The 22,190-nt window shown below is 40.9% G+C and overlaps 1 protein-coding gene across 3 annotated transcripts in view; it reads left to right on the top strand.

The window, feature by feature from the left end:
* Positions 1 to 17,401, top strand: part of SLC66A2 (solute carrier family 66 member 2) — a 169,179-nt gene extending 151,778 nt beyond the window's left edge. For all 3 annotated transcript variants that reach the window (XM_020986903.2, XM_020986901.2, XM_020986902.2), the window contains one exon: positions 13,838 to 17,401. In XM_020986903.2, coding sequence (XP_020842562.1) covers positions 13,838 to 14,045 — 208 coding nt within the window. In that variant the 3' untranslated portion in view covers positions 14,046 to 17,401. The remainder of the gene's footprint in view (positions 1 to 13,837) is intronic.
* The last annotated feature ends 4,789 nt before the right edge of the window (positions 17,402 to 22,190 follow it).

Below are 22,190 nucleotides of genomic sequence, written 5' to 3'. Positions count from 1 at the left end.
TTCATATAAGTTTCTCTGAAACTGTTTCCCTTTTGTAATTTCTTACAGCATCATAATATTACATTCATACCATAGTTGTCCAACTGTTCCCCAATTTATGGGCATTTTGTTTCCGGTACTTTACCATAACCTCCCCCCCCCACACACACAATGTTGCTATAAATATTTTTGTAATCGAGGACCTTTCTTTCTCTCTCTGATCTCTTTGTAGTATATGCCTAGTAGTGAGGCGCTGTTGGGTCATAGAGGATGCACAATCTACTTACTTGGTGGGAAAGGAGGTGTGTAGTTCCAAATTACTTTCCAGAATCAGTGGCCCAATTTATAGCTCTACTAGCAATGTATTAGTGAGCCTTTCCTCCTAGAACCCTCCATCAATTGTCATTTCCCTTTTTTGTCATCTTTGCAAATCTGAGTATGAGGTGTTTTTAATTTAAATTTCTCTTAAGTGTTTTGGAGCATTGCTGTACAGCATTTTGGAAATGACTTAGAAGATTTCTATAGCTAATCATGGCCTTCTTGGTTCCAGGGATCTGGTTTTCAACTTTGTAGGTTCTTAATCTCATTAATTCCACCAGAACATCTGACCTAGGTGAGTTGACTGGCAGAAACAAAAAATGACCAGGAACTGATTTAAACACCCAAATGTTAACTTCTAATGAGAGCTATAATTAGCCCAAATTTGGAGGCTGTCTAACCAGGAGGGAAGGTCCATGAAGCACAAAACCAAAAAAGGAGAATTTGAATGGTATCCTAATGAATTACCTAGAGGGAACCGCTGGAATTTGAATGGGATGGTGGGCATGTGTGTGACATGGTCAGACCTGTACTTTAGGGAAATGGTTTTGGAAGCTGAAAGGAAAGTGGATTGGATTGAAGAGAGGCCTGAGTCAGGGAGACCATTGAGAAAGCTATTCTGATAGCCCAGGCCAGAGGTAACCAGGGTGGCGGTGGCTTAGTAGAAAGGAATGAGAGGAAGGGTAGATTCTCAATCTTCTTGGTTGGAGGTGTGAAGTAGGAGGAAAGACAGGAAAGGAATTTTTAAAACTTTTTTAAGGAATTGTTTTCTTCTATCAATTTTTGTCTTTCCTTTCCCAAGCTGTTGACTCTCTTGTATACCTCTCTCATTTCTTTTCTCAATTTTTCTTCTCTTATTTGACTTTTAAAATCCTGCTTGAGCTCTTCCAAGAAGGCTTTTTGGGCTCCAGACCAATTCATATTCCTCTTTAAGGTTTCGGATGAAGGTATATTGACAATGTTGTCCTCTTCTGAATTTGTGTTTTGATCTCCCCTGTCACCATAGTAACTTTATGTGGTCAATGCTTATTTTTGCTTCTTGCTCATTTTGGGGCCTATTTCGCAGCATTTAAAGTTGAGCTCCCCTACTGGAGCACAGGAAACACTGTCCCAAGCTTCTTGTGCTGGGGGCCATTGGTTGTGTGTGCTGGCATCTCAGGTGCTGGTGGCTGGAGGCTATTGGTGTCTGCCAGTTTACCTGGTGTTGAGCTGGGGGTCCTAGTGGGTGGTGTCTGATGTGTGCTGAGGCCATGTGGGGTTTTTCTTCGTTTCCTCGGGGCTGCCCTGAAGCATGTGGAGGTCCCTCGGCTGGAGGATATCTGCCTGCCTGGGGCTGTGCTGAAACACATGGTGGCTCTCAGAGCTAGAGTCTGCCAGTGGAGTCTGCTGGTTCCCTTGGCTATGCTAAGGCACATGGGGTATCTAAGGTACCATGGGCTATGCCTGCTCCACCTCACTGGGGCTCAGGATCTCCTGCTGGTTTGATGAGGTGGGGCTTGCTGCTAGCTTGCTGGGATGCTTCCTGTTCTGTGCTCCCCTTTTACCCAAGTGATACAAACCTTTCTTGCCAATCCTCCATGTCTTGTGGGCTAAAAGACTGTTCCACCTCATCTTTCTGCAAATCCTGTTCCAGGATTTGTTCTGGAGTGCTATTTTCTAGTCGTTTGGAGGTGAACATGGGAGAGCTACAGTGATTTACTGCTTACTCTGCCATCTTGGCTCCAGAAGTTAGGATTTAAAAAACTTAACCATGATAATCCTTGGAAAGGAAAAGATAAAAAAAAAATTTACTCTGAATAAAAAAATTAATCATGAAGGCAGTACAAATCTTAGGATTGAGTTGATTATGTGGACCTGTCATTGATGAGCTACGTAACGTCCATGGAAGGATGACCAGGTTTGTGAAGGGAAGGCCTTGAGATCACACTATCAGGATCAGTGAAAGGAACTAGGAATGTTTAGTCTGAGGTAGAGGTGTGAGTATGTTTAGAGACAGTGAGAGGAGAGAGGCAAAGAGAATATAATAGCTGTTTTCAAGTATTTGAAGGATAGTTATGGACAAGAAGGATTAGGTTTGTTCTGCTTAGCAAAGGATGGAAGTTTTAGGGAAGCAGATATAGACTTGGTATAAGGAATCAGAGCTAACCCAATGTAAATGGGTTGCCTCAGGGTAGTAATAGTAGCTAGTATTTTTGTCTAATGCTTTAAGGTTTTGCAAAGGCTTCAAAGCCCTTTATAACCTGATTTCCCCCATCCCTTCCAGTCTTCTTACACCTTACATCTCTACCTACTCTGTGATCCAGTGACGCTGGCCTCCTTGCTCTTCCTTGAACAAGACCCTCCATCTCCCTACTCTTGGCATTTTCGCTGGGTGTCAGCTGTTCCTGGAATGCTCTCCCACCTCATCTCTGCCTCTTGGCTTCCCTAGCTTTAAGTCCAGCTAAAATTGCACCATCTACAGGAAGCCTTTCTTGATGCCACTTAATGCTAATGTCTTCTCTCTCTCTCTCTCTCTCTCTCTCTCTCTCTCTCTCTCTCTCTCTCTCTCTCTCTCTCTCTCTCTCCCTCCATCTTGTTTGTACATAGTGGTTTGCATGTTTTCTCCTCTGTTAGACTGAGCTCTGTGAGAGCAGGAACTTTCTTTTGCCTTTCTTTGTATTCCCAGTGCTTTGTACAATGCTTGGCACACAATAGACCCTTAGTAAATGTAAATTTACCATCTCATTTTATCCTTACAAAAACCTTGGGAGATAGATGCTATTGTTCTACCAATTTTTACAGACCAGAAAGTGGAGAACAAGAGTAGGTAAGTAACTTGATTAGCTTCACAGAGTCTGGGAAGGTATCTAAGGCAGGATTTGAACTCAATTCTTCTTTACTCCAAATCCATCACTGTCCACAGTGCCACCTAGCTGCCACTGCAAAAAAAAAGATACTGTGTCCCCACTCTGCACTAGTGATCTTCAAGGAAAGGCAGGCTAGACTCCCTGTCTTGCTGTAGTGAGGATTTTTGTTTAAGCATATCCTGTACTAGTTGACCTTTGACATCCCTTCCAATATTGGGCTTCTATTATTTTAATTTTAGGATGTGATTTGAGGGGCAAGTAAAAACCTTAGAGAAGTAAATAATATCTCAAGTCTTATTAGCTAACATTTTAAACTTATTGAAATTTTTATCAATAGTTGGGTTGGCTTGATGGTAGTAACTCGTTATTTCAGTGGGGGAAATGTTTTTTATTGTATACTGGTTGTGATCTGTACTTTGAAGCATAAAGTTTTGTGTCTTCTGAGGATTTAACTTCCTTGAGACATGTTTTTGTGACCACAAGGGTAGTCCGTGCTGCTGTGTATTCTGGAATGATACATCTTTAGGTACTGCTGGCATCCAGTCTATTGGCAGATATTCCACCAAATGTACCCAGGTCTTTCAAACCTTGACTTGTGAGTCCCAGTTGCTTCTTTGTGACTATTGTCTTTGTGACTGCTTTGCAAACTTGGCTTTGTGCCTTTTAAAAGTAGAGAGACCGAGGCTATAGAAAGCACCAACTAACACAGGGATTCCTGCCAAACTTGCCTTGTTTCATAGGTGATGTTTTTAGTTCCTCTCTTCTTGGCGGTTGGCTGGTGGTGTGAATGTATCATCTTTGGTTTATTATTTGCCTAATTGCCTACATCTTCTCTCTTGAGGATGTTCTTTGGTTTAAACCCCACTTTGAACCCTTATGTTTGTGTTGTTCATAATGCTTCTTGTAGGATCCAATTTACAATCACAGCTGTTGGTTTGATTAAATCTCAGTAGGTTGTTTTATCCCATTTCTGCAGTGTTCTGTTGGCCATCTTTCCTTAATTTTGTTCTCCAACACAGCTGCAAAACTCTACTCTGGGTTCTAAAGCTGTTTGTCTTTTCTAATGTGGCTGGTTCTAAAAGAAATTCCCTTCAGAAGAAACAGCCAGAATGGTACATGCTGCCATTAAAAAAAATGGCATTGTCACTGAGACATATAGGCTTCCTGAGATAGTATCCTTTTATCTCAGCCCCACCTTACTCTACTCTTGGTCCCAGATCTACATACTTCATTTTACAACAGCTAGGTTCAGTTCTGTACTCTTATAGGTCACCTTGAGAGAAAATTTTTTTCCTCCATTTTATTATTTAAAAGGTACAACTTGTAAACACAGTTCACCTTATTTGAATACATGGATTTCATTTTCACCTAACTGAAAATTTCAGAGTGTAATGATGTAGATACTTGATGGAAGCAGAGTCAGGTTACTGTCAGATGGCAAAATGCTACTTCATTAGGAAAAGCAAGGAAACTAGCATTCAAATGAGAAATTGTCACTGCAAAATTCCAGAATAGGTGAAAAATTGTCCTGGTATATAGCCCTCTACTGCCTTGTGGACACTGAAAGTTCTATTTACTGGTGGAAAGGGAGCTTGTCTGTTGCAACATGAAGAGCGTTAAGCCAATTCCCAGGTGGTGATTGGATTAAAACCATTTAAGCCAGTGGACTCTAAGGGTTGTGTGATCAACCAGTTGAAGAATAGAGATGTGGTTTCCATGTGACCACCCTGCCCATGATAGCTAGTCTGTGATATAATCATACTTTCAGTTGTCCCCAACTTTTTCTCACTTCTTCCTCTTCCCATTGTGCAAGTTTTTGGTTTTCCAACTTCTGAGCTAGGTGTAATCTTCACAGGACACTTAGAACCTAACCACTTACTACCTGGGCATCCATAGAAGCAGCTGCCCAGGTGCCATTGGGAAAAGTCTCTCACCTTCAGCATGCCAATTACCTTTCCCCAGATTACTCAGTGACAATGACAAGCATTCTTCAGAACACTCTGAGGCAATTAGAACACTGTGTCTCTGACCGATTTCCATTTTAGGTGGGACTAAGTGAGTTTCACAGGATGAGCTGATATGGTTGGCTTGTGATGTGCATCTCAGATCTCATTGCCTTATTCCCCCCCCCCCCAACCCACTACTTTTCTGAACTTTGCAATTTTTGTTAAGGTTACAACCATGCTTCCAGGCACCCAAGTTTGCAACCTCAGTCAGTCAGTCAATAAACATTTATTAAGGGTTCATTTCCTACATGACAGGCACTGTGCATGCAAAGAAAGGCAAAAGAGAGTCCCTGATCGCAGGGAGCTCAGTCTCACTGAGGAGACAACATACAAACAATTATGTACAAACAAGTTATCTTCAGAATACATTAGAAATAATCAGCAGGGAGAAAGCACTAGAATTAAGGGAGATTAGGAAAAGCTTCCTGTAGAAGGTGAAATTTTAGCTGATACTTGGAGGTGGAGATGAGGAAGGTTGGGGTTCCAAGCATGAGGGGACAGGCTATGAAAATTCCCAGAGCTGGCAGAAAGAATGTCTTTCATGAGGAACAACAAGCAGGATAGTGTTGGTGGATTGCAGAGTAAATGGAAGGGAATAAAGTATTAAGACTGGAGGCATAGGAAGGGGCCAGGTTATGAAGGGTTTTAAAAGCCCAATCAAGGATTTTATATTTCATCCTGAGGGTGACAGGAAGACACTGGAGTTAATTGAGTTGCAGGGTGAGTGACATGGTCAGAACTGCACTTTAGGGAAATCACTTTGATGGCTGAGTGGAGAATGGACTGGAGTAGGGGGAAGGGAGACTGACTGACTGACTTGTGGCAGGGAAACCAACAAGCAGCTTGTGGCAATTCTCCAGCTGTGAGGTGATGAAGCCCTCTACAAGGGTGGCAGTGGTGTCAGGAGAGGAGGAGACATATTCAAAGGTAAAACTGAGAGGCCTTGACAGCAACAAAAAGGTTCTATTATATTGAGGGGCAGCTAGGTAGGGAGTCAGGAAGACTCACTCATCTTCCTGTGTTCAAATCTTGCTTCAGACACCTACTAGCTTTGTGATCCTGGGCAAGTCACTTAACCTTGTTTGCCTTAATTTCCACATTTGCAAAATGAGCTAGAGAAGGAAGTAGCAAACTACTCCTAGTATCATTACCAAATAAAACTCTAAATGGAGTCATGAAGAGTCGGACATGACTGAACATCAACAAAAATTATATTGAAACCAGTTTCAGTTACATTCAATTATAGCTTCAGTGTAGGGGGTTGAGAGAGAGAATGAGGGGTTGAGAATGACATGTAGGTTTTGGGCCTAGATGACCCGAAGTATGTTAGTGCCCTCAATAATAGGGAAGTTAGAAAGGCGGGAGGGTTTGGGGAGGGGTGTATGTAGAAATAATAAATTCCATTTTGGAGTTGTTGAGTTTAAGATGTCTGTTGGACTTTAGTGTCATCTTCAACTCCACTCTCTCCCTTACACTCTATAGCCAATAAGTTTCCAAATCTTGTTGTTTCTGCCTCCTCTACTGTGTCATTTGTCACCTCTGTACCCACATAGCCACCACTCCTCTGCCTCAGTTCTTTTTCCACTCCATTCTATCCTTCACACAGTTGCCAAAATGATTTTCCTAAAACCTGGATGTGACCAGGGTTGCTCTCCTACTTAATAAACCCTAATAGTGTTCTATTCACTCTAGCATCAACTATTACTTCATTTTTATCTTATTTTACATTTTATTTTTGTGTGAATTTTACAATATATTTAATTAGTAGTAATTAATATAATAAATAAATTAATAATTATAATTAATATAATTAATTAATTAATTGATGAGTAAATATACCCATATTGACAGTGCATTACCAAGAAAGTTTGGAGACTGTTGTTTTTGATCACAGATATTACAGTTATTATTGTATTGAAGACAAAGAGTCTACTTTCTGCTCCAGTCATCTGTGTCTGTGGAATTTTGGAGCCAGGAATTCACAGTGATTTTTTTTAATATAGTAGACAATCAAAATATTTTTGGGTACTCCATCAACCAGAACTTACTTAGGACATTTTCTTTGGTCTATGACCATGTTACATATGACTTAAAGAGCTGCTCTGTTAGTCACATGGAATGAAGACTAGAATGCTGAAAGGTAGTCAGCTTTGTAGTGACAGGTCTTTTGTGTTCTGTTGCAAGGTTCAGGGGGTGGTGGCATCATAAGCAGAGAGTGCACAAGGTCATGACTTATGTGATACATGAAGTCATTTGTGAAGCAGGAATAATGTGTGTCTCTAATGCATACCAATAAAACTGACTGTGAAGCGAGGTTTTATAAAACAAATCTTATACTTTTCCATTACCTTTAATTACACAAGCAGATACCTCTTCCCACACGGGGGAAAAAGTCCTGTAGTAGACTGAATTGCAGTCTTTTGATGAGTAAGTATTTAGGATGCTGAACTGCTCCATGACGTGTGAGTGGCAGTTTATAACGCCTGTATCAGTTCCCTTGTTCTTTGCATCCCTTTTCTGACTCCTGAATCTCACTTCTGCTACCCACCTTGGGCAATAGCTCTTTTGTTCAATTTTAGGATTCCTTGACATAATTCTCACTGTTATTAGAAATATATTGTCTTTCCTCTCTTGGCTGGGTGAAGATTGGTTTCAATATCATTACATCTCTAGTATGTATCTTCCTCTAATTCAGGGGTTCTTAGCCCTTTTTTTGGTGGTAGTAAGGTGGGACCCACTTACAAGTCTGGTGAAGTCTATGGAAGCCTCAGAATACATTTTTTAAAAATATATAAAATAAAATATATAGGCTTTCAAAGGAAATCAATTATGTAGAATTGCAGTCATTAAAAGATTAATAAAAAAAAGTTTGCGAACCTCAGCTTAACACCCTCTACTTTAATGCAAAATGTAAAAAATATCTGAAGTCCAAGGTCTTGGATTCTATAAAACATCCCTTTTCTTTCTTTGATATTTTAAATCCTGTATATATGTTGAATTTATTTAGAACAAGAGTGTCTCTTTCAGATCATTTGAAGAGGTCTTCATGTGCATGAAAAAAATAAAGTACATTCTATTTCAGTTAGAGTTTTTCTCTGATCTTATGAAACATCTACTAAGCATGACCATGGGACTGATTAGATGCTTTGCAGAATGTAATAAAACAGTCAGAGTTTTTGCTTGGTAGGAGCTTAAATTCTGAATAAGACTTCTGGATTTGCTTTTGTGAGTTAGTCTCTGTGATTTGATGGTTACTTTTTTCCAATTTAAGATCTAAAAGGAGGTACCTGTGGGCCCAGTTTCATCTATCTGGGATATATTCCATTTACTCAGCATTTATTAAAGCAAGGAGCTTCTAAACTCCTAAGCATATTATTCTAGGGACTATGAAATCTGGTTCGATTCTTTCCTGGTGCTGTACAAGGGTCTATGCAATCTGGTTCCAGCCTACCTTTCTCTCTTCTAGGGAGAGACTGTATCCTAAGCTCTTTCCCAATTAGAAGCAATGTGATAAAGTAGGATAGAGTGTTAGACTTGTCATTAAAAAACCCTAGGTTTGAATCCTGTCAATGGCACTTATTAGCTATGTAATCATAGCCAAGCTATTGAACCTTTTGGACTCTCACTTTCCACATCTGTTAAATGAGGATAAAAATGCTTGTATCTCATTACCCTGATAGGGTAAGCACTACACACTGAAGTTCTTATTCTCTAATCTAACTGGTTAACTTCATTCTTCTCTCCCAACTCCCCCCCTTCCCCCAACACACACACACACACACACACACACACACACACACACACACACACACAATCTCCAATACTTTTTTGAGCTGTTGTTTACTTTGCATACCCCTCCCTCACACCATTCTCCCCATAGTCTACTCTACACACTTAAATGATTGTTAAATAGCCTATCTTTACCAATTGAAATCCTTCCTACCTTTTAATGTAGCACACATGCTGCTTCTGTGAAACCTTTCCTAGTTCCCTTTAGCCTCAGTCACATGGGACTTTGCTTTCTTTGGATTCCCCATAGCATTTTGTAGGAGGCATGCATGTCACACTAATCACACATGCTGCCTATTGGTGCACTTATTTGGTCTTCCCTTATTGAAATTAACAGAAGGCGCAGCACTTGCCCTCAAGAAGCTTACCGTTCCTAATATTTTGAAGCATCTACTAAGTGTAAGGTACTGTATTAGATGCTGGAGATACAGAAATGAAAAATAAAAAAATAACATTTCCCTTGAAGAATTCATTGTCAGATTGTGGTGGTGGTGGTTGTGTTCAGGTAGACGATGAAGAAGTGCGGTGTAGGGTAGTGAGAGTGTCAAGAAAAGTGGAGGTGGAAAAATCTTTGTCTCTTCCATAGTGCCTGTCAAGGTATCTTACATATAATAGGTACTCAATAAATATATATTGAATTACTATTGAATATTCTTGTAACTCATGTTTCAGTTTATAGAGATGCCAAATAATGAATTAGGTAGTAGTTCCTTGAGAACAACTGTATTTTTTTTGATTAAATTTTATTTTTCAGTTAGCTAGTATGTATTTTTCTGTCCCTTCCACCAGGAGTCCTCTTCTCCCATATTCTGTAGGGCCCCCCCCACTTACAAAAAGAAAAGAAAAGAAAAGAAAAATCCTTGTAATATACATAGTCAAACAAAACAAATTTTCATATCTTTAAAGTCTAAAATTGTATAGCATTCTACATGTTTAGTCCTTTACCTCTGTCTGGAGAGGTATAGCATGCTTTCTCCTCAGTCCCATGGAATAATGGTTGATCATTTTGTTGATCAAAGCTCATCTTTAAAATGTGTTATCTTTATCATTTTATGGTTTCTACTGTAAGAACTCTTATTACAGTATAAATTGTTCAGGCTCTGTTCAGTTCACTCTATATCAGTTCATACAAATTTTTCCAGGTTTCTCTGGAAGTGCCAGAGACCAGTTTTTTCTTTTTTTTGCGGGGGGAGAAAGAGGGTTGTTTGTTTTATAACACTAAGGACTTAACATCGTGCCTGGCATGTAGAAGATAATCAATATTTATTGAAATGGACCGGACACAGTAATGTACAAGTTGTTATATTCTTATGAATAGGATAATATTTAGAGCTTGAAGAGGCTTTAGAGATTGTTTACTCCAATCTTCCCCTTTTTTTTTTCCCAACTGAGCAAAACTAAGGCTCAGGGAAGGGAGACAACTTGTCCAAGAGGACACAAGGAAGTATCACAGCCTGGATTCAAACTTGTATATTCTAGACCCCAAATCTAGTGCTCTTTCTTCTATACCGTAATAACCTCGTGTATGTTTATCAGCATAAAGGACTAAAGAAAAATCACGAAAAAGCACTTTGGTTTTTAATTTCAAACTTTAATTGAACCACACTGTGATTGCCTGTCAATTGTATTGTGCCTTTTCCTTTCCCTGCATACTTCCATTATGATGGGTTTGGTGCCAGTAAAAGTGTCTGATCTCTTTTTTCTGTGGCAGAATGGAGTAAGTGATGCTGCCTGGGAAAGAGGAATTGTTCTTCCTTCCTTGCCCAGCTTGAATTCAATAAGTAAAAGGCAGCTCTCACTAAATCTCTTTAACTTTTTAATGGAAATGTATCTAACTTAAATATATTTTGGGTAGGAAAAAAATGAGGCCATTTATTTTCATTTTCTCGCTAAGCCACTTCTGCTAAACAACAGATGTATATAGAACCAATGCTTTGTAAATGACATTTGGGCAAATAAGGAGTCCATGCCATTTATAAGGCATTTATTTGTAGTGCCTAGGGAAATGGAATTGGAGTCAGGAAGACTTGAGTTTACTTCCTACTTTAGACACTGACCAGCTACATGACCATGGCAAATTACTTAACCTCCATTTACCTTGGTTTTCTCATCTGTCAAATAGCCAAGCCTCTACACTACTTCCCTTACCATCTCCCCAATATGCTGCTGTGAGGCCACCATCCTCATCTCTCTCCCACTGAAACCTTGGACTCTGGCTTTCTCTAGACCTCCACAGTACTCCCTGGCCAGTCTTCCACCTCTTTTCAACTCCTCTTTCTTTATGTGTTATTTTTCCTCCTTAGAATGTACATCCCTTGAAGGCAGGGGCTGTCTTGCTTGCTTGAATTTGTATATCTGTTGCTTAGAATGATTTTTTGTGTTCAGTCATTTCAGTCTCATCACCCCATTTGGGCTTTTAGTGGCAAAGATATTGGAATGGTTTGCCATTTCCTTCTCCGACTCATTTTAAAAATGAGGAAACTGAGGCAAATAGATGAAGTGACTTGCCCAGGGTCACACAGCCAGTATAAATGTCTGAGGCCTCATTTGAACTCATATCTTCCTGACTCAAGGACCTGTGCTCTATCCACTGGGCCACCTAGCTGCCCCCAGGCTTCACACATTGTTAGCACTTAATAAATGTTGTATCTATCTTGATCTGTGTCTCTTTATCTTTCCTACCCTTGATAATGAGATGGTTGGATTTGATTCTACCTTCTACTTCTTAAGTGTATGATCCCTGGGTTAAATTGGAGAAACTATTTTGCATAGTAGATAGAACTGGCTTCTGAATGAGAAAGGGAAGGCTTCAGTTATCACCTCTTGTCACATACTGGCTTTGTGACCCATGGCAAATCCCTTAAACTCTCCGTGTTCTGGGTGCTGCTCTGCATTGGTGGAGGTGTGAAGGATGGAGCTTCTTCCATAGCCCCCTTTTATAGAGGACTCACAGCCTTGCAGGTTAGTCTTCATTTTCCATCAGTTGCTCTGCTTGTTTTTGACTCCAGGAAGATCCAGCCCCCTATGCTGGGCACCCCCTCTTCCCCACCAGAGGTCTTCTGTGTGTTGTCTTTCCCCATGAGTGGACTGTAAGCTCCTTGAGAGCAGGGACTATCTTTTCTTATTTGTCTCCAAGTCCTTAGCACAGTCCCTGGCACATAGTAGGGGCTAAATAAGTGTTTATTAACATTTAACTAGTGATTAAAGAATTGACTTTGGAGTACTAAGGATCTAGGTTCAAATCCTGCCTCAGACACTTACTAGTTGCGTGAACATTGGCAAGTCAACCTTTCCGCTTCTGTTTCCTTATCTGTAAAATGAAGATAATAATGGCACCTACTTCACAAGGTTGTTGTGAAGATAGATGAGATAATATGTGTAAAATGATTTGCAAATATTAAAGTACTGTATTAATATTAGCTGTTGTTAGTATTATTGGACATATAACTAAAGGGGGCTTCCAAAAGATAGTTACCCTGGGATATTTACTGACACTGAACATTGATCTCTCTTGTCCTGGCTGGTTCAGGAAGACTTGCTAGATAGATAAGGAGGGGCTATAGACTTGCCTTAATAAGGAAAGTGGAATAACATCCTTATGATACACCAGGCAAATTCAGGTACAGTTTGGTGGAACGATCACTGTGCTAGGTGTCAGGAGGCCTGGTTTCTAATTCTGGATTTGCCACTAAGTAGCTTTGTGATCTTGGCAAGAAGCAGTGTGGTTTAGTGAACAGAGAACCAGTCTTGGAGTCAGGAATACCTGCATTCAGGACCAGCCTCTGACACATACTGAGTGGGCAAACCTGGACACATCCGATAATCCCTCCATGCCCCAGGCAACTCTCTGAGCTCTGAATTGTAGAGAAGGTGCTTCTCTGCACTGATAGAGAGAATTCCTTTCTAGGAGTTACCTCTACCGAGGAGAGGATCATATTTTTTTTTTTAAAGGCAATTCGGGTTAAGTGACTCACCCAGGGTCACACAGCTAGTAAGTGTCGTGTTTGGTCTGAGGCCGGATTTGAACTCATGTCCTCCTGACGTCAGGGCCGGTGCTCTATCCACTGTGCCACCTAGCCTGCCTCGATGATGATCGTATTTTAATAAAAACAACTCCAAACTAAATACCTCTCTGGGCCTTACTTTCCTTATCTGTAAAATGAGAGTGTTGGATTAAATGATTTCTGAGAATTCTTGGGGTTTTCAAATTCTGCCAAACAGTTTATAGGAATGTGGGCTCCACATGTGTAAAATTCTAGCTATTCCCTATCTCATTGGGCAAAAGCCCAGTTATCCCATGAGGTCCTGTGTATGATGTCTGAACAGTGAGAAAAGAAATTCTTCTTCCATTTTGTAGTCTCTAGCCCATACAGAGCATAAGAGTGTGATTCAGTGCAGAGGGCCCGGGACCAAGTAGTCAGGCCTTGGGTGCTGCTAGTCATGGTACTATCCTTTGACTTCTTTGGGGCTCGGTTTGGACTTGACCACCTCTGAGGTTCTTTCTTCATCTCACCTCCTATGAGTCCAACATAATCTATAATCTATAAAATCTATAAAAGAAGTATCTTGCCTGAATTATGGTAGTCTTGGTGCCTTAGAAAGCGTAATAGATTTGGAGTCAGAGAGCCCTGACTTTGAATCCTGGCGCTGCCCTGAAAGCACCGTTGCTTGACTGTGGAGGCCACGCGACCTCTGAAGGGATGGAGGGAGTTGAACTGAATCTAAGGTCCCTTCCAGGTCTGAATCTCTGATCCTAAGTTCCCCATGAATTAATAGGTTTTACAAAAAAGAGTAGTGAAGCTTGTTTTATTAAAAAAGGAGTCACAATATGGCTTTCTATGTATGTAGCCAGGTAGTCTTTCTTATTTGTCTTTCAATTGTGTGTCTTTTTCTTTACAGCATCAAGATGGTATTAATGTGGACCAGTGGTGACACCTTTAAGACTGTATACTTCATCCTGAATCAGGCCCCTTTCCAGTTTTCCATCTGTGGTTTGCTGCAGGTGCTGGTGGACATGGCCATCCTGCTGCAAGTCTACCTGTACACCTACTACCCCCAGAAGCCAGCGTCTCATGCGGCACACCCAGTTAGTGCAAAGGCCCTCTGAAGGCAGAGAGAGAAAGGACACCTGCCGTCATTGAGGGGGACACCAACCTGACAGCTTTGCTTTCCTCAGCAAGAGCCTGGAAATACAGCTGCCTCCTTCCAAACAAAAGCAAAAAAGGACTGGGAAGTATACTGGGGGCACTGGTGAGGCTGTGTGGGATTAGGGGGAAAAGGCATGAGAAAGACTAGAGAAGAGCTGAATGTCCAGTATCTTGAGGGTTAGCTTTAATAATTTATTGTGCTTCAGTCTCACTAGTCAGGGAGGATGTTGAAAGTCTTGGTTTTGATAGGTTTTCCCCCATACGTACTCATGGGCCTTATTCTTATTAGGATAGCATCAGTATATTATTATATATGCATGCTCATAAATGAGCATTTATATGGAAATGTATTTTATATCTCAAGGGCTGGGTTTTAATTTTTTAAAAGATATAAAAAAGTTTTCTATCCATTACCCCTCCTCTCCCCTTAAGAAACCTACCACCTGTAAAAAAGTATTGGATCTGAATTCTTAACATATTTACAAATATTATGCACACTGGAACTTAAGTATAGAGTACTCACTAGAAAAGCTAGCTCTCTTGATGTACTGGGGAGCAGCCACTATAGCCAGTAAAGCCAGATGAAAGAGAGAAAAAGAAAAATGATCACAGTTATCAAAGGGAAGCAGTTAAAATTCAGTGTCAGGTTCCCATCTCTAAGCACAGGTATCTCTCTATAAAAGGTTGAATCCCCATCTGGCACACAAGCACCAGTCACCTTGGAAAGGGACTATCCTCTAATTTCCTTTACTGCTGGGCAGGATAGGGAATTGTTTTGACTTCCTGGAGACCTTGTAGTAGCTATGATGGTTGCTAAGGGTGATGATGAGCTCTTGGGTCTGAGTAGGGGCAGAGGAAGTTGACTGCCACAGGAAGTGACAAGGAAAGATTGGCAAAAGAGAGGCCAGGGTTGGGTAAGCTATGCCAATGCTGAATATGGCTTACTGGCAGCCCCAGCTGCTGCTGCATGACAGCAGCACCTGAGTGGAAGGAGAACCTTGATGGAAATGTGTGAGTAATAGACAGCAGGGAAAGAGGAAGGTCAGAAATATTGACAGAGTGACCAATAATGCCTAGGTTGAAGAATCAAGATCTCCTTTACTTAAAAACTAGCTGTGTGAGCTCATCATCCACTGTGACAGAATAACTCAGTGCCAAACAGTGATCATTTGTGATCTAAGGGAAGAGAACATGGATTCCCTGTAGTGTACAAGTACAAGGGAAACATTGTCCAAATTGATGGCTGGACAATTCTTCTCTTGTCTGCAGCTCTTCCAGAGGGAGTCAGTATTAGGTGTAGTCTGGAAGGATCATTGAGAAGGTTAGTGAGGGACAAATAATTTTATATACCTAAACCATATATATATGTGTGTGTGTGTGTGTGTATATATATATATATATATAGTTTATATATATAGTTTTATATATATAGTTATATATATAGTTATATACATGTATATACAATATACACATATATATGGAGAAGAAGTTCTACATATTGAATTTTATATAGACACATGTATTTATTTGGCTAGTGTTGATGTTGATTTCTGAGAGCCTGCGTTTGGAATGGAGCATTTCCATGGGGTTCTGGTTTGTAATTTTCATCACCAGTTGCCCTTGGCCTCTACCAGTTGCTCCCAGAGGCAGACATAACTAATGAACCTTTGGGTATCAGGATGTACTAAAACTCTTTTGCATTGTTGTTTCTTTGCAGGCCTTCTCCCTAAAACCCACTTTATTTACTGCCAGACTAAACACTACTGTGGGTAAACAGGAGGATTTCCTTACCTCTAGAGTCTCCTCTGGGCATTTGATAATCCTTTTTTAGGTCAGGAAGAGCTCAGGGGATACAGCATCCAGTGTCTTGCTTTATTAGAGTTGGTGTTTTGCACTGGGTTTGCACGCTGGCTGATGCCTTACTCTGCTGAACTAGATAAAGGGGCATACTTTCAGTAGTGACAAACAAACATTGAGTACCTACTGTGTGCAAGGCACTGTGTCTGCAGTCCTCTTCTGCTTGAATGTTAGTCACTCAACAGAGAGAATTCACACAGTTCCAGATGGATTTGGCTCTTGTGTGACTTCACTCTCTGGTGAAGCTTGACCTCAAGGCTCCCATTTCCTGGGAGAGCTAGGGGAATCCATACCTCTTTTCTCCTTGGAGACATAATGGTTAAATCCCATCTTTGGATGTATTTGCATTTTTTAGGTCTGTTTTCTTTCTTTTTTTCTTCTTCTTGACATTATAGAAACACACATGTGCACACATAGCATTTTACTTCTGTTCTTTAGGAAAGTCCAATGGCACAAACCACTGGGAGAGGGGAAGCCTTAGACAAAGGCGCAGTCTCACCACAGTCTAAAGTCAGGAATGAACTCTGTGCCAGTGACACTCATTATACCTAATACTCAGGAATGCCATTCTTTCAGTGGCCTGGCATGGAGTGCTGTGGGCCCAACTCCATTGATTTTATTTGGTACCGTATGCTCTTATGCCTAAAGTGACCTTACAAAGATGGCATATGGTGGGTCAGGAACATCTTTGCCTGCCTAGCTTCTTCCTTATTCCAGTTCTATTCTCCTGACTAACCTGACTTCTCTACTCCCAGGTTAATTTACCTTCTTACCATGGCGGAATCCACCTGTTTGTATACACACTGTCACCCTGTCTTTTGATGCCTGGCTGTGCAGAGTACAGCCAAGTATTACTTCTTGATTGTCCTTATCTAGATTTATTGTCATGTGGGCATGTCATAGCCAAAATTTAGTTCTGGGCTATTTTCTAATCTGTTCAACCCCCAAAAGACTAGTTTTTTTGAAGCTCATGAAATAGATGAACACAGAAGACCAAGTGTTCCAAATACCTATGTCTTGTTAACAAGTAATGCTAAGAAGAAAATGGCAGTGTTGTTGTTTTTTTCCTTTTGCAGGGCAGAGGAAATGTTTTCTGTTGCAGATGCTAATTTGTCTGCAGTCTGAACCAAAGCTCTATGGACAAGTTGTGTGTTCTTTCCAAAGGGGCTGCAGGGTGCTAGGTGCCGGGGTAATGGAATAATGCTTGAAGTATGTGCAAGGAGTGAACTCCCTTGTTCATTTGGCCTGTAAGATGCTTTAAGAATGTAACTAAGTTTTACATAATAATAATAAAATAATAAGTGTAGGGAGATGTCTGTCTATAGCAGTAATTGCCTCAGAGCTAACGTGTGAGTGACTTATGTCAGTACTTTTCTGTTGACTATATGATACATATTCTGAAATGTTCACAGTATTTGTTGATTTTGGTGACTTTAAATAAATGCACACATGGAATTTAGTGGGAGATTTTTTGAATGGACTCCACAGTCATATAATTTTTAAGAATGGGAAAAATACTTCTGAGATCATTGAGTCCAATCTCTTCCCTTTATAAAAATGGCTTCAAAGGATTATGACTTGCCCTTGTTCCTCTCATCCCTTGGCCTACCTACTCAGCTCAGCCCTGCCCCAGAGCTTTCCCACAAAGGGTCAACACTAATCTGTCAATCAGCAAACATTTATTAAGCTGCCAAGCACTGAGTTAAGCACTAGGGGTACAAAGAAAAGCAAAACTGGGTCACATTCTAATTGTGAACAAAACATGCAAACATTTTTACATATGAGATATCTACTTTACAAAGGGAAGGTAGTCTGAAAGGGAAGACACTGGAGGAGTGGGGAAACAGAAAGTAGGAGAGGTGTTGTGTGAACATGTTATCTCTGTCCCTATCACTTCTAGGTAACCATGCTGTTCTCTCACCAAATCACTAAACTCCAAAGTTGGGATGCCTCTGCTGCACAAGCCATTATTCGGAGACACCCAGTTTTATCCAGGGCTATGCATTACATGAATTGTCACCCCTGTGTATTGCACTCCACTTTTACACTCATCTGATGTTGGTCAGCCAGTTTATTAATGATGATGTCCTGGAAATGTGTGTGTATCTGCCCATGTGCACGTGTGTATGTATGAAATCTGTCTCTCTGTCTCTTTCTCTTCCCCCTTCTTTCCTTCCTTTCCTCTCTCTCTTCACCTCTTCTTGTATATATTATTAAATATATACACAGGTGATTTGGAGGAGGGGAATGAAGATATCTAATGAAAATTTCTGATCACATACCAGGTATGAGGAATGGTATTCTTTAGAGTTTACAATCTTGGACAATGAGGTAGGGAAAAATTTATTTTTCTCCAAATAAAAGTGAAACACATCTAATTATACATTTACTTTTAAAACTACCATGTGCACTTGTATTATCCATACATAAACCCCTTTTGCTGAGATATTGATCCAGTTTTTAAATGGGAAATGCTACTGCCCTGAGTGTAATTCCTTTAGGTGAGTCGACCAGTCAACAAACATTTATTAGATGCTTACTATGTGGCAGGCACTGTGCTAAGTGCTGGAGATACAAAGACAAAAAAATGAAACAATTTCCTGCCTGCAAGGAACTTCAATTCTAACGGGGGAGAGATAACCACATACACATCAGTATATATGTACTGAATATATACAAAATGAATACAAGATAGTTTTGGAGAGTGTAAGGACCCAGGTTGTCCAACTGCAAGTTAAACAGGTTAATTATTCTTGGCGCTGGGCTGCTCAGCCTTGCAAAAGGAAGGCAAGATCCAGTGTGACTCCTTCAGTGCACGTGGTGGACAAAGTCAGGTAGCAGCTAATTTTGGTTTAGGGTGACCCTACCATGTGGGTTTAAAAAGGAATGTGCCCAACTGGATGGAAACTGAATGGAACAGAAGGCTGGTAATTTGTTTTTCTGTGTGACTCATTACTAATTCTACTTGTTAATTAATCATCGAGATCTGCTTGGTGATGAAGTCTAACAGACAGGACTCCAGAAGTCACAGATACAAATCACACTTGTCAGATTTTGATGAACTCTTCCCAGAAGCTGAAAGTGACTTTTGCCTTGCACTACAATTATGCTTCCCAGTCCATTTTCACAAGTGAACACCTCCCAGCTGGGCAGTCTGCTCTATGATAGCTAAAAGGTAACACTGCATCTGCATTGGTTCTGTAGTATCTATGAGCAAAGTGGTGTATGGAGGTGGTACCTGAAGAAGGAACCTTGCTGGGACTGTCAAAGTATTTGTTAAGCACCTAATATGTGCCAGGAACTCTGCTGATTGCTGGGGATGCAATGAAAGGCAAAAAAAGTCTCTGCTCTCATAGTCTTAATTGGGAGAGCAACCTGAAAACAGCGTACCAGCAAACTAAATACAGGATAAATTGGGAATAATGAAGGGAAGAATAAGATAAAGGACTAGGAATGGCTTCTTGCAGGAGGTGGGATTTTTAGCTAGTACTTGAAGAAACCAGGGAAACTACAAGGCAGAGAGGAGGAGGAAGAGCATTCCAGGTTAAGGAGGTATGGGGTGTTTCATTCAAGGATCATCAAGGAGGCCAGTGTTGCTGGATCCCACAGTATAATGTAAGGAGTAAGCTATAAGAAAACTGGAAAAGTAAGAGGGGGCCAGGCTGTGAAGGACTTTGAATGCCAAAGAGAGGATTTTATATTTGTTCCTAGGGATGATAAGGAGCCATTGGAAGTTACTGAGTATGGTGCTATGCTTTAGGAAGATCACTTTAATAGCTGAGTGGAGGTGAACTGGAATGGAGGCAGATGATGTAGGCAGACTAGCCAGCAAGCTATTGTAATAGTCCAGATGTGAGACAAAGAAGGCAATATTGGAGGAGAGAAAGGAGTGTTTATAGAAGATACAATGAAGAGGTGGATGAGAAGTCAAGGACACCCAGGTTGCAAGCCTGGGTGACTGGGGGGATGGTAGTGTCCTTCACAGTAGGGAAAACACTGGCATTAAGGGGGATAGGGAAAGGCTTCCTGGAGAAGGTGTGATTTTAGCTAGAACTTGGAGCCAAGAAAGCCAGGAGACAAAACTAAGGAGGGAGAGCATTCCATGTATGGGAAATAGCTAGTGAAAATGCCCAATCAAGAGGTGGAATGTCTCATTTGAGGAACAGCCAGGAGACCAGTATCACTGGGTCACAGAGTAGTGAGGGAGATAAGGTATAAGAAGACTGGAAATTGGTGGGTGGGGACACAGGTGATGAAGGGCTTTAAAAGCTAAACAGGATTTTATATTTGATCCTGGAGGTGATGTGAAGCCATTGGAGTTTACTGAGTAAAGGAATGATTTGCTCAGACCTGTGTTTTAGGAAGATTAATTTAACAGATGAGTAGACAGTAGACTGGAGTGGGGAGAAGGGAGTCCAGCCAGGAGCCTCTTGCAGTAGTTCAGGTGTGAGGTGATGAGGGATCTGCAGCAGGTTGGTCTTAGTATCGGGGAGAGAGAGGAGCGTGTTCAAGAGATGTTGCAAAGGTAGAAACTATAAGACCTGGTTTCTAATTGGCTGTGGGGAATGAGAGAGAGGATGGCTATCATGTAGAGCAGCTGTTGGATCTCTTTGACCTCCTAGAGCAGAGCCAGGAGCAATGAGTAAAAGTTGCAAAGAGGGAAATTTAGGCTTGACCTCAGGGCAAGTTTCCTAAGACTTAGACCTGTCCCAAAGTGGAAGTGACTCTAGAGGTGGTATATTCCCTCTCCTTGGAAGTCTTCAAGAAGCACCTGGATAACTGCTTGTTGGGTGTGTTATGGTGGGTTAGATCAGATGGCCAATGGAGTCCTATCCAATTCTCACATTCTGATTCAAAGACAGCTGGAAGAGTCTATAGGGACCATCTAGTGAGTCTAGCCTTGTTGTACAAATGAGAATACTGAGGCCCACCAAGTGAAGTTGCCCTTTGGCAAAGGTTCTTATTCATATCCTATTTTGGAAAGGAAAATTTACATTAAGAAAAAAAAAACCAAAAGAAAGGACAAATAATGTTTGTAGATTAAAAAAAAACAATAAAACAAATCTTCCAAAGCAAAAGGAAGGGAATTTCCTCTAATATATTTCTTGAGTCATACTTTAATTCTTCCCCATTTATTTCAGGGTAAAATATCTGGTAATTGGGAACTACTCTCCACATGCCTTCATCATTAGTTACTGGTGTATTACTAGAAGAACTTTCTCCTTTGGGGTTGAGGGGAAAAGAATGTCAGATGGAGCCCAACTAGTCTTATTGCTTAAGATTTCTCTGATTGTAAGTGTCTGAGCCTGGGGCAGAAGGTGGCAAGTATGTGATCCACTTCCCCCTCAAACTGTTGGATCTGTGACTAAATGGAATCGGCAAATGGCCATCTGGGCCCTGCTAACCTCAGCTTTTTCTTCTCTGGTGAGGACTGAATCAAATTAGGAAGAGAAAGCATTTTCATAGCTACATTTTTATTAAATTTCGCAAGTATTTGAAGATGGAGAGAGAAAAGATGAAGAACATAGGTTTTAGGGCTGAAAGGGATTGTAAAGTCAACAAGCATTTATTAAGAGCCTGTCTTGCCCCCACCACTGTGCTAAATAGAAACATGGAGATGGGGAAAAAATAAAGTCTACAACAAAAACAACCCAGTAAAGTCTCTGCTCTCAAGTAGCTCACAGTCTGATGGAGGAGACAACAAGCATTCTAAGCATAAGGGACAGCCAATGAAATGAAAATTTCAGGTAGGAGGAACAGGAAGAAAACCATCGTCACTGGATCCAGGATTATGTGGAGGGGAATGAAGTATAAGGAGACTGGAAAGATGGAAAGGGATTGGGTTATGAAGAGTTTTAAAAGCCAAACAGGATTTTATATTTGATCCTAGAGCCGCTGGAGATTATTGGATAGAGGTGACGTGGGTAAATCATGCTTTGAAAAGATAAATCTGACAGCTGAATGAAGAATGGACTGGCGTACGAAGACCAAACAGAAGACTATTGCAATGGTCCAGGCCATGAAGCAATGCTGAGAGCCTGGACCAGGGTAGTAACAGTCACTGAGGGCATGAGAGATGTGAAGGTAGAATTGAGGTGAAGAGAGAGGTTAGGGCTGGATAAGCAAATCTCATTTACGTGGAGATATTAATTAGATCCACAGGAACTGATGAGATCATCAAGTGAAATTGTATAGAGGGAGAAGAGAATAGGGCCCTGGACAGAGCCTTGGAACACTGATGGTTAGTG

This window comes from Phascolarctos cinereus, unplaced genomic scaffold (assembly GCF_003287225.1).
Source record: "Phascolarctos cinereus isolate Bilbo 61053 unplaced genomic scaffold, phaCin_HiC Scaffold_4;HRSCAF=312, whole genome shotgun sequence".
Taxonomy (NCBI): Eukaryota; Metazoa; Chordata; class Mammalia; order Diprotodontia; family Phascolarctidae; genus Phascolarctos; species Phascolarctos cinereus.
Note: the sequence above shows the minus strand (reverse complement) of the source record. Positions and strands in the feature narration are given on the sequence as shown.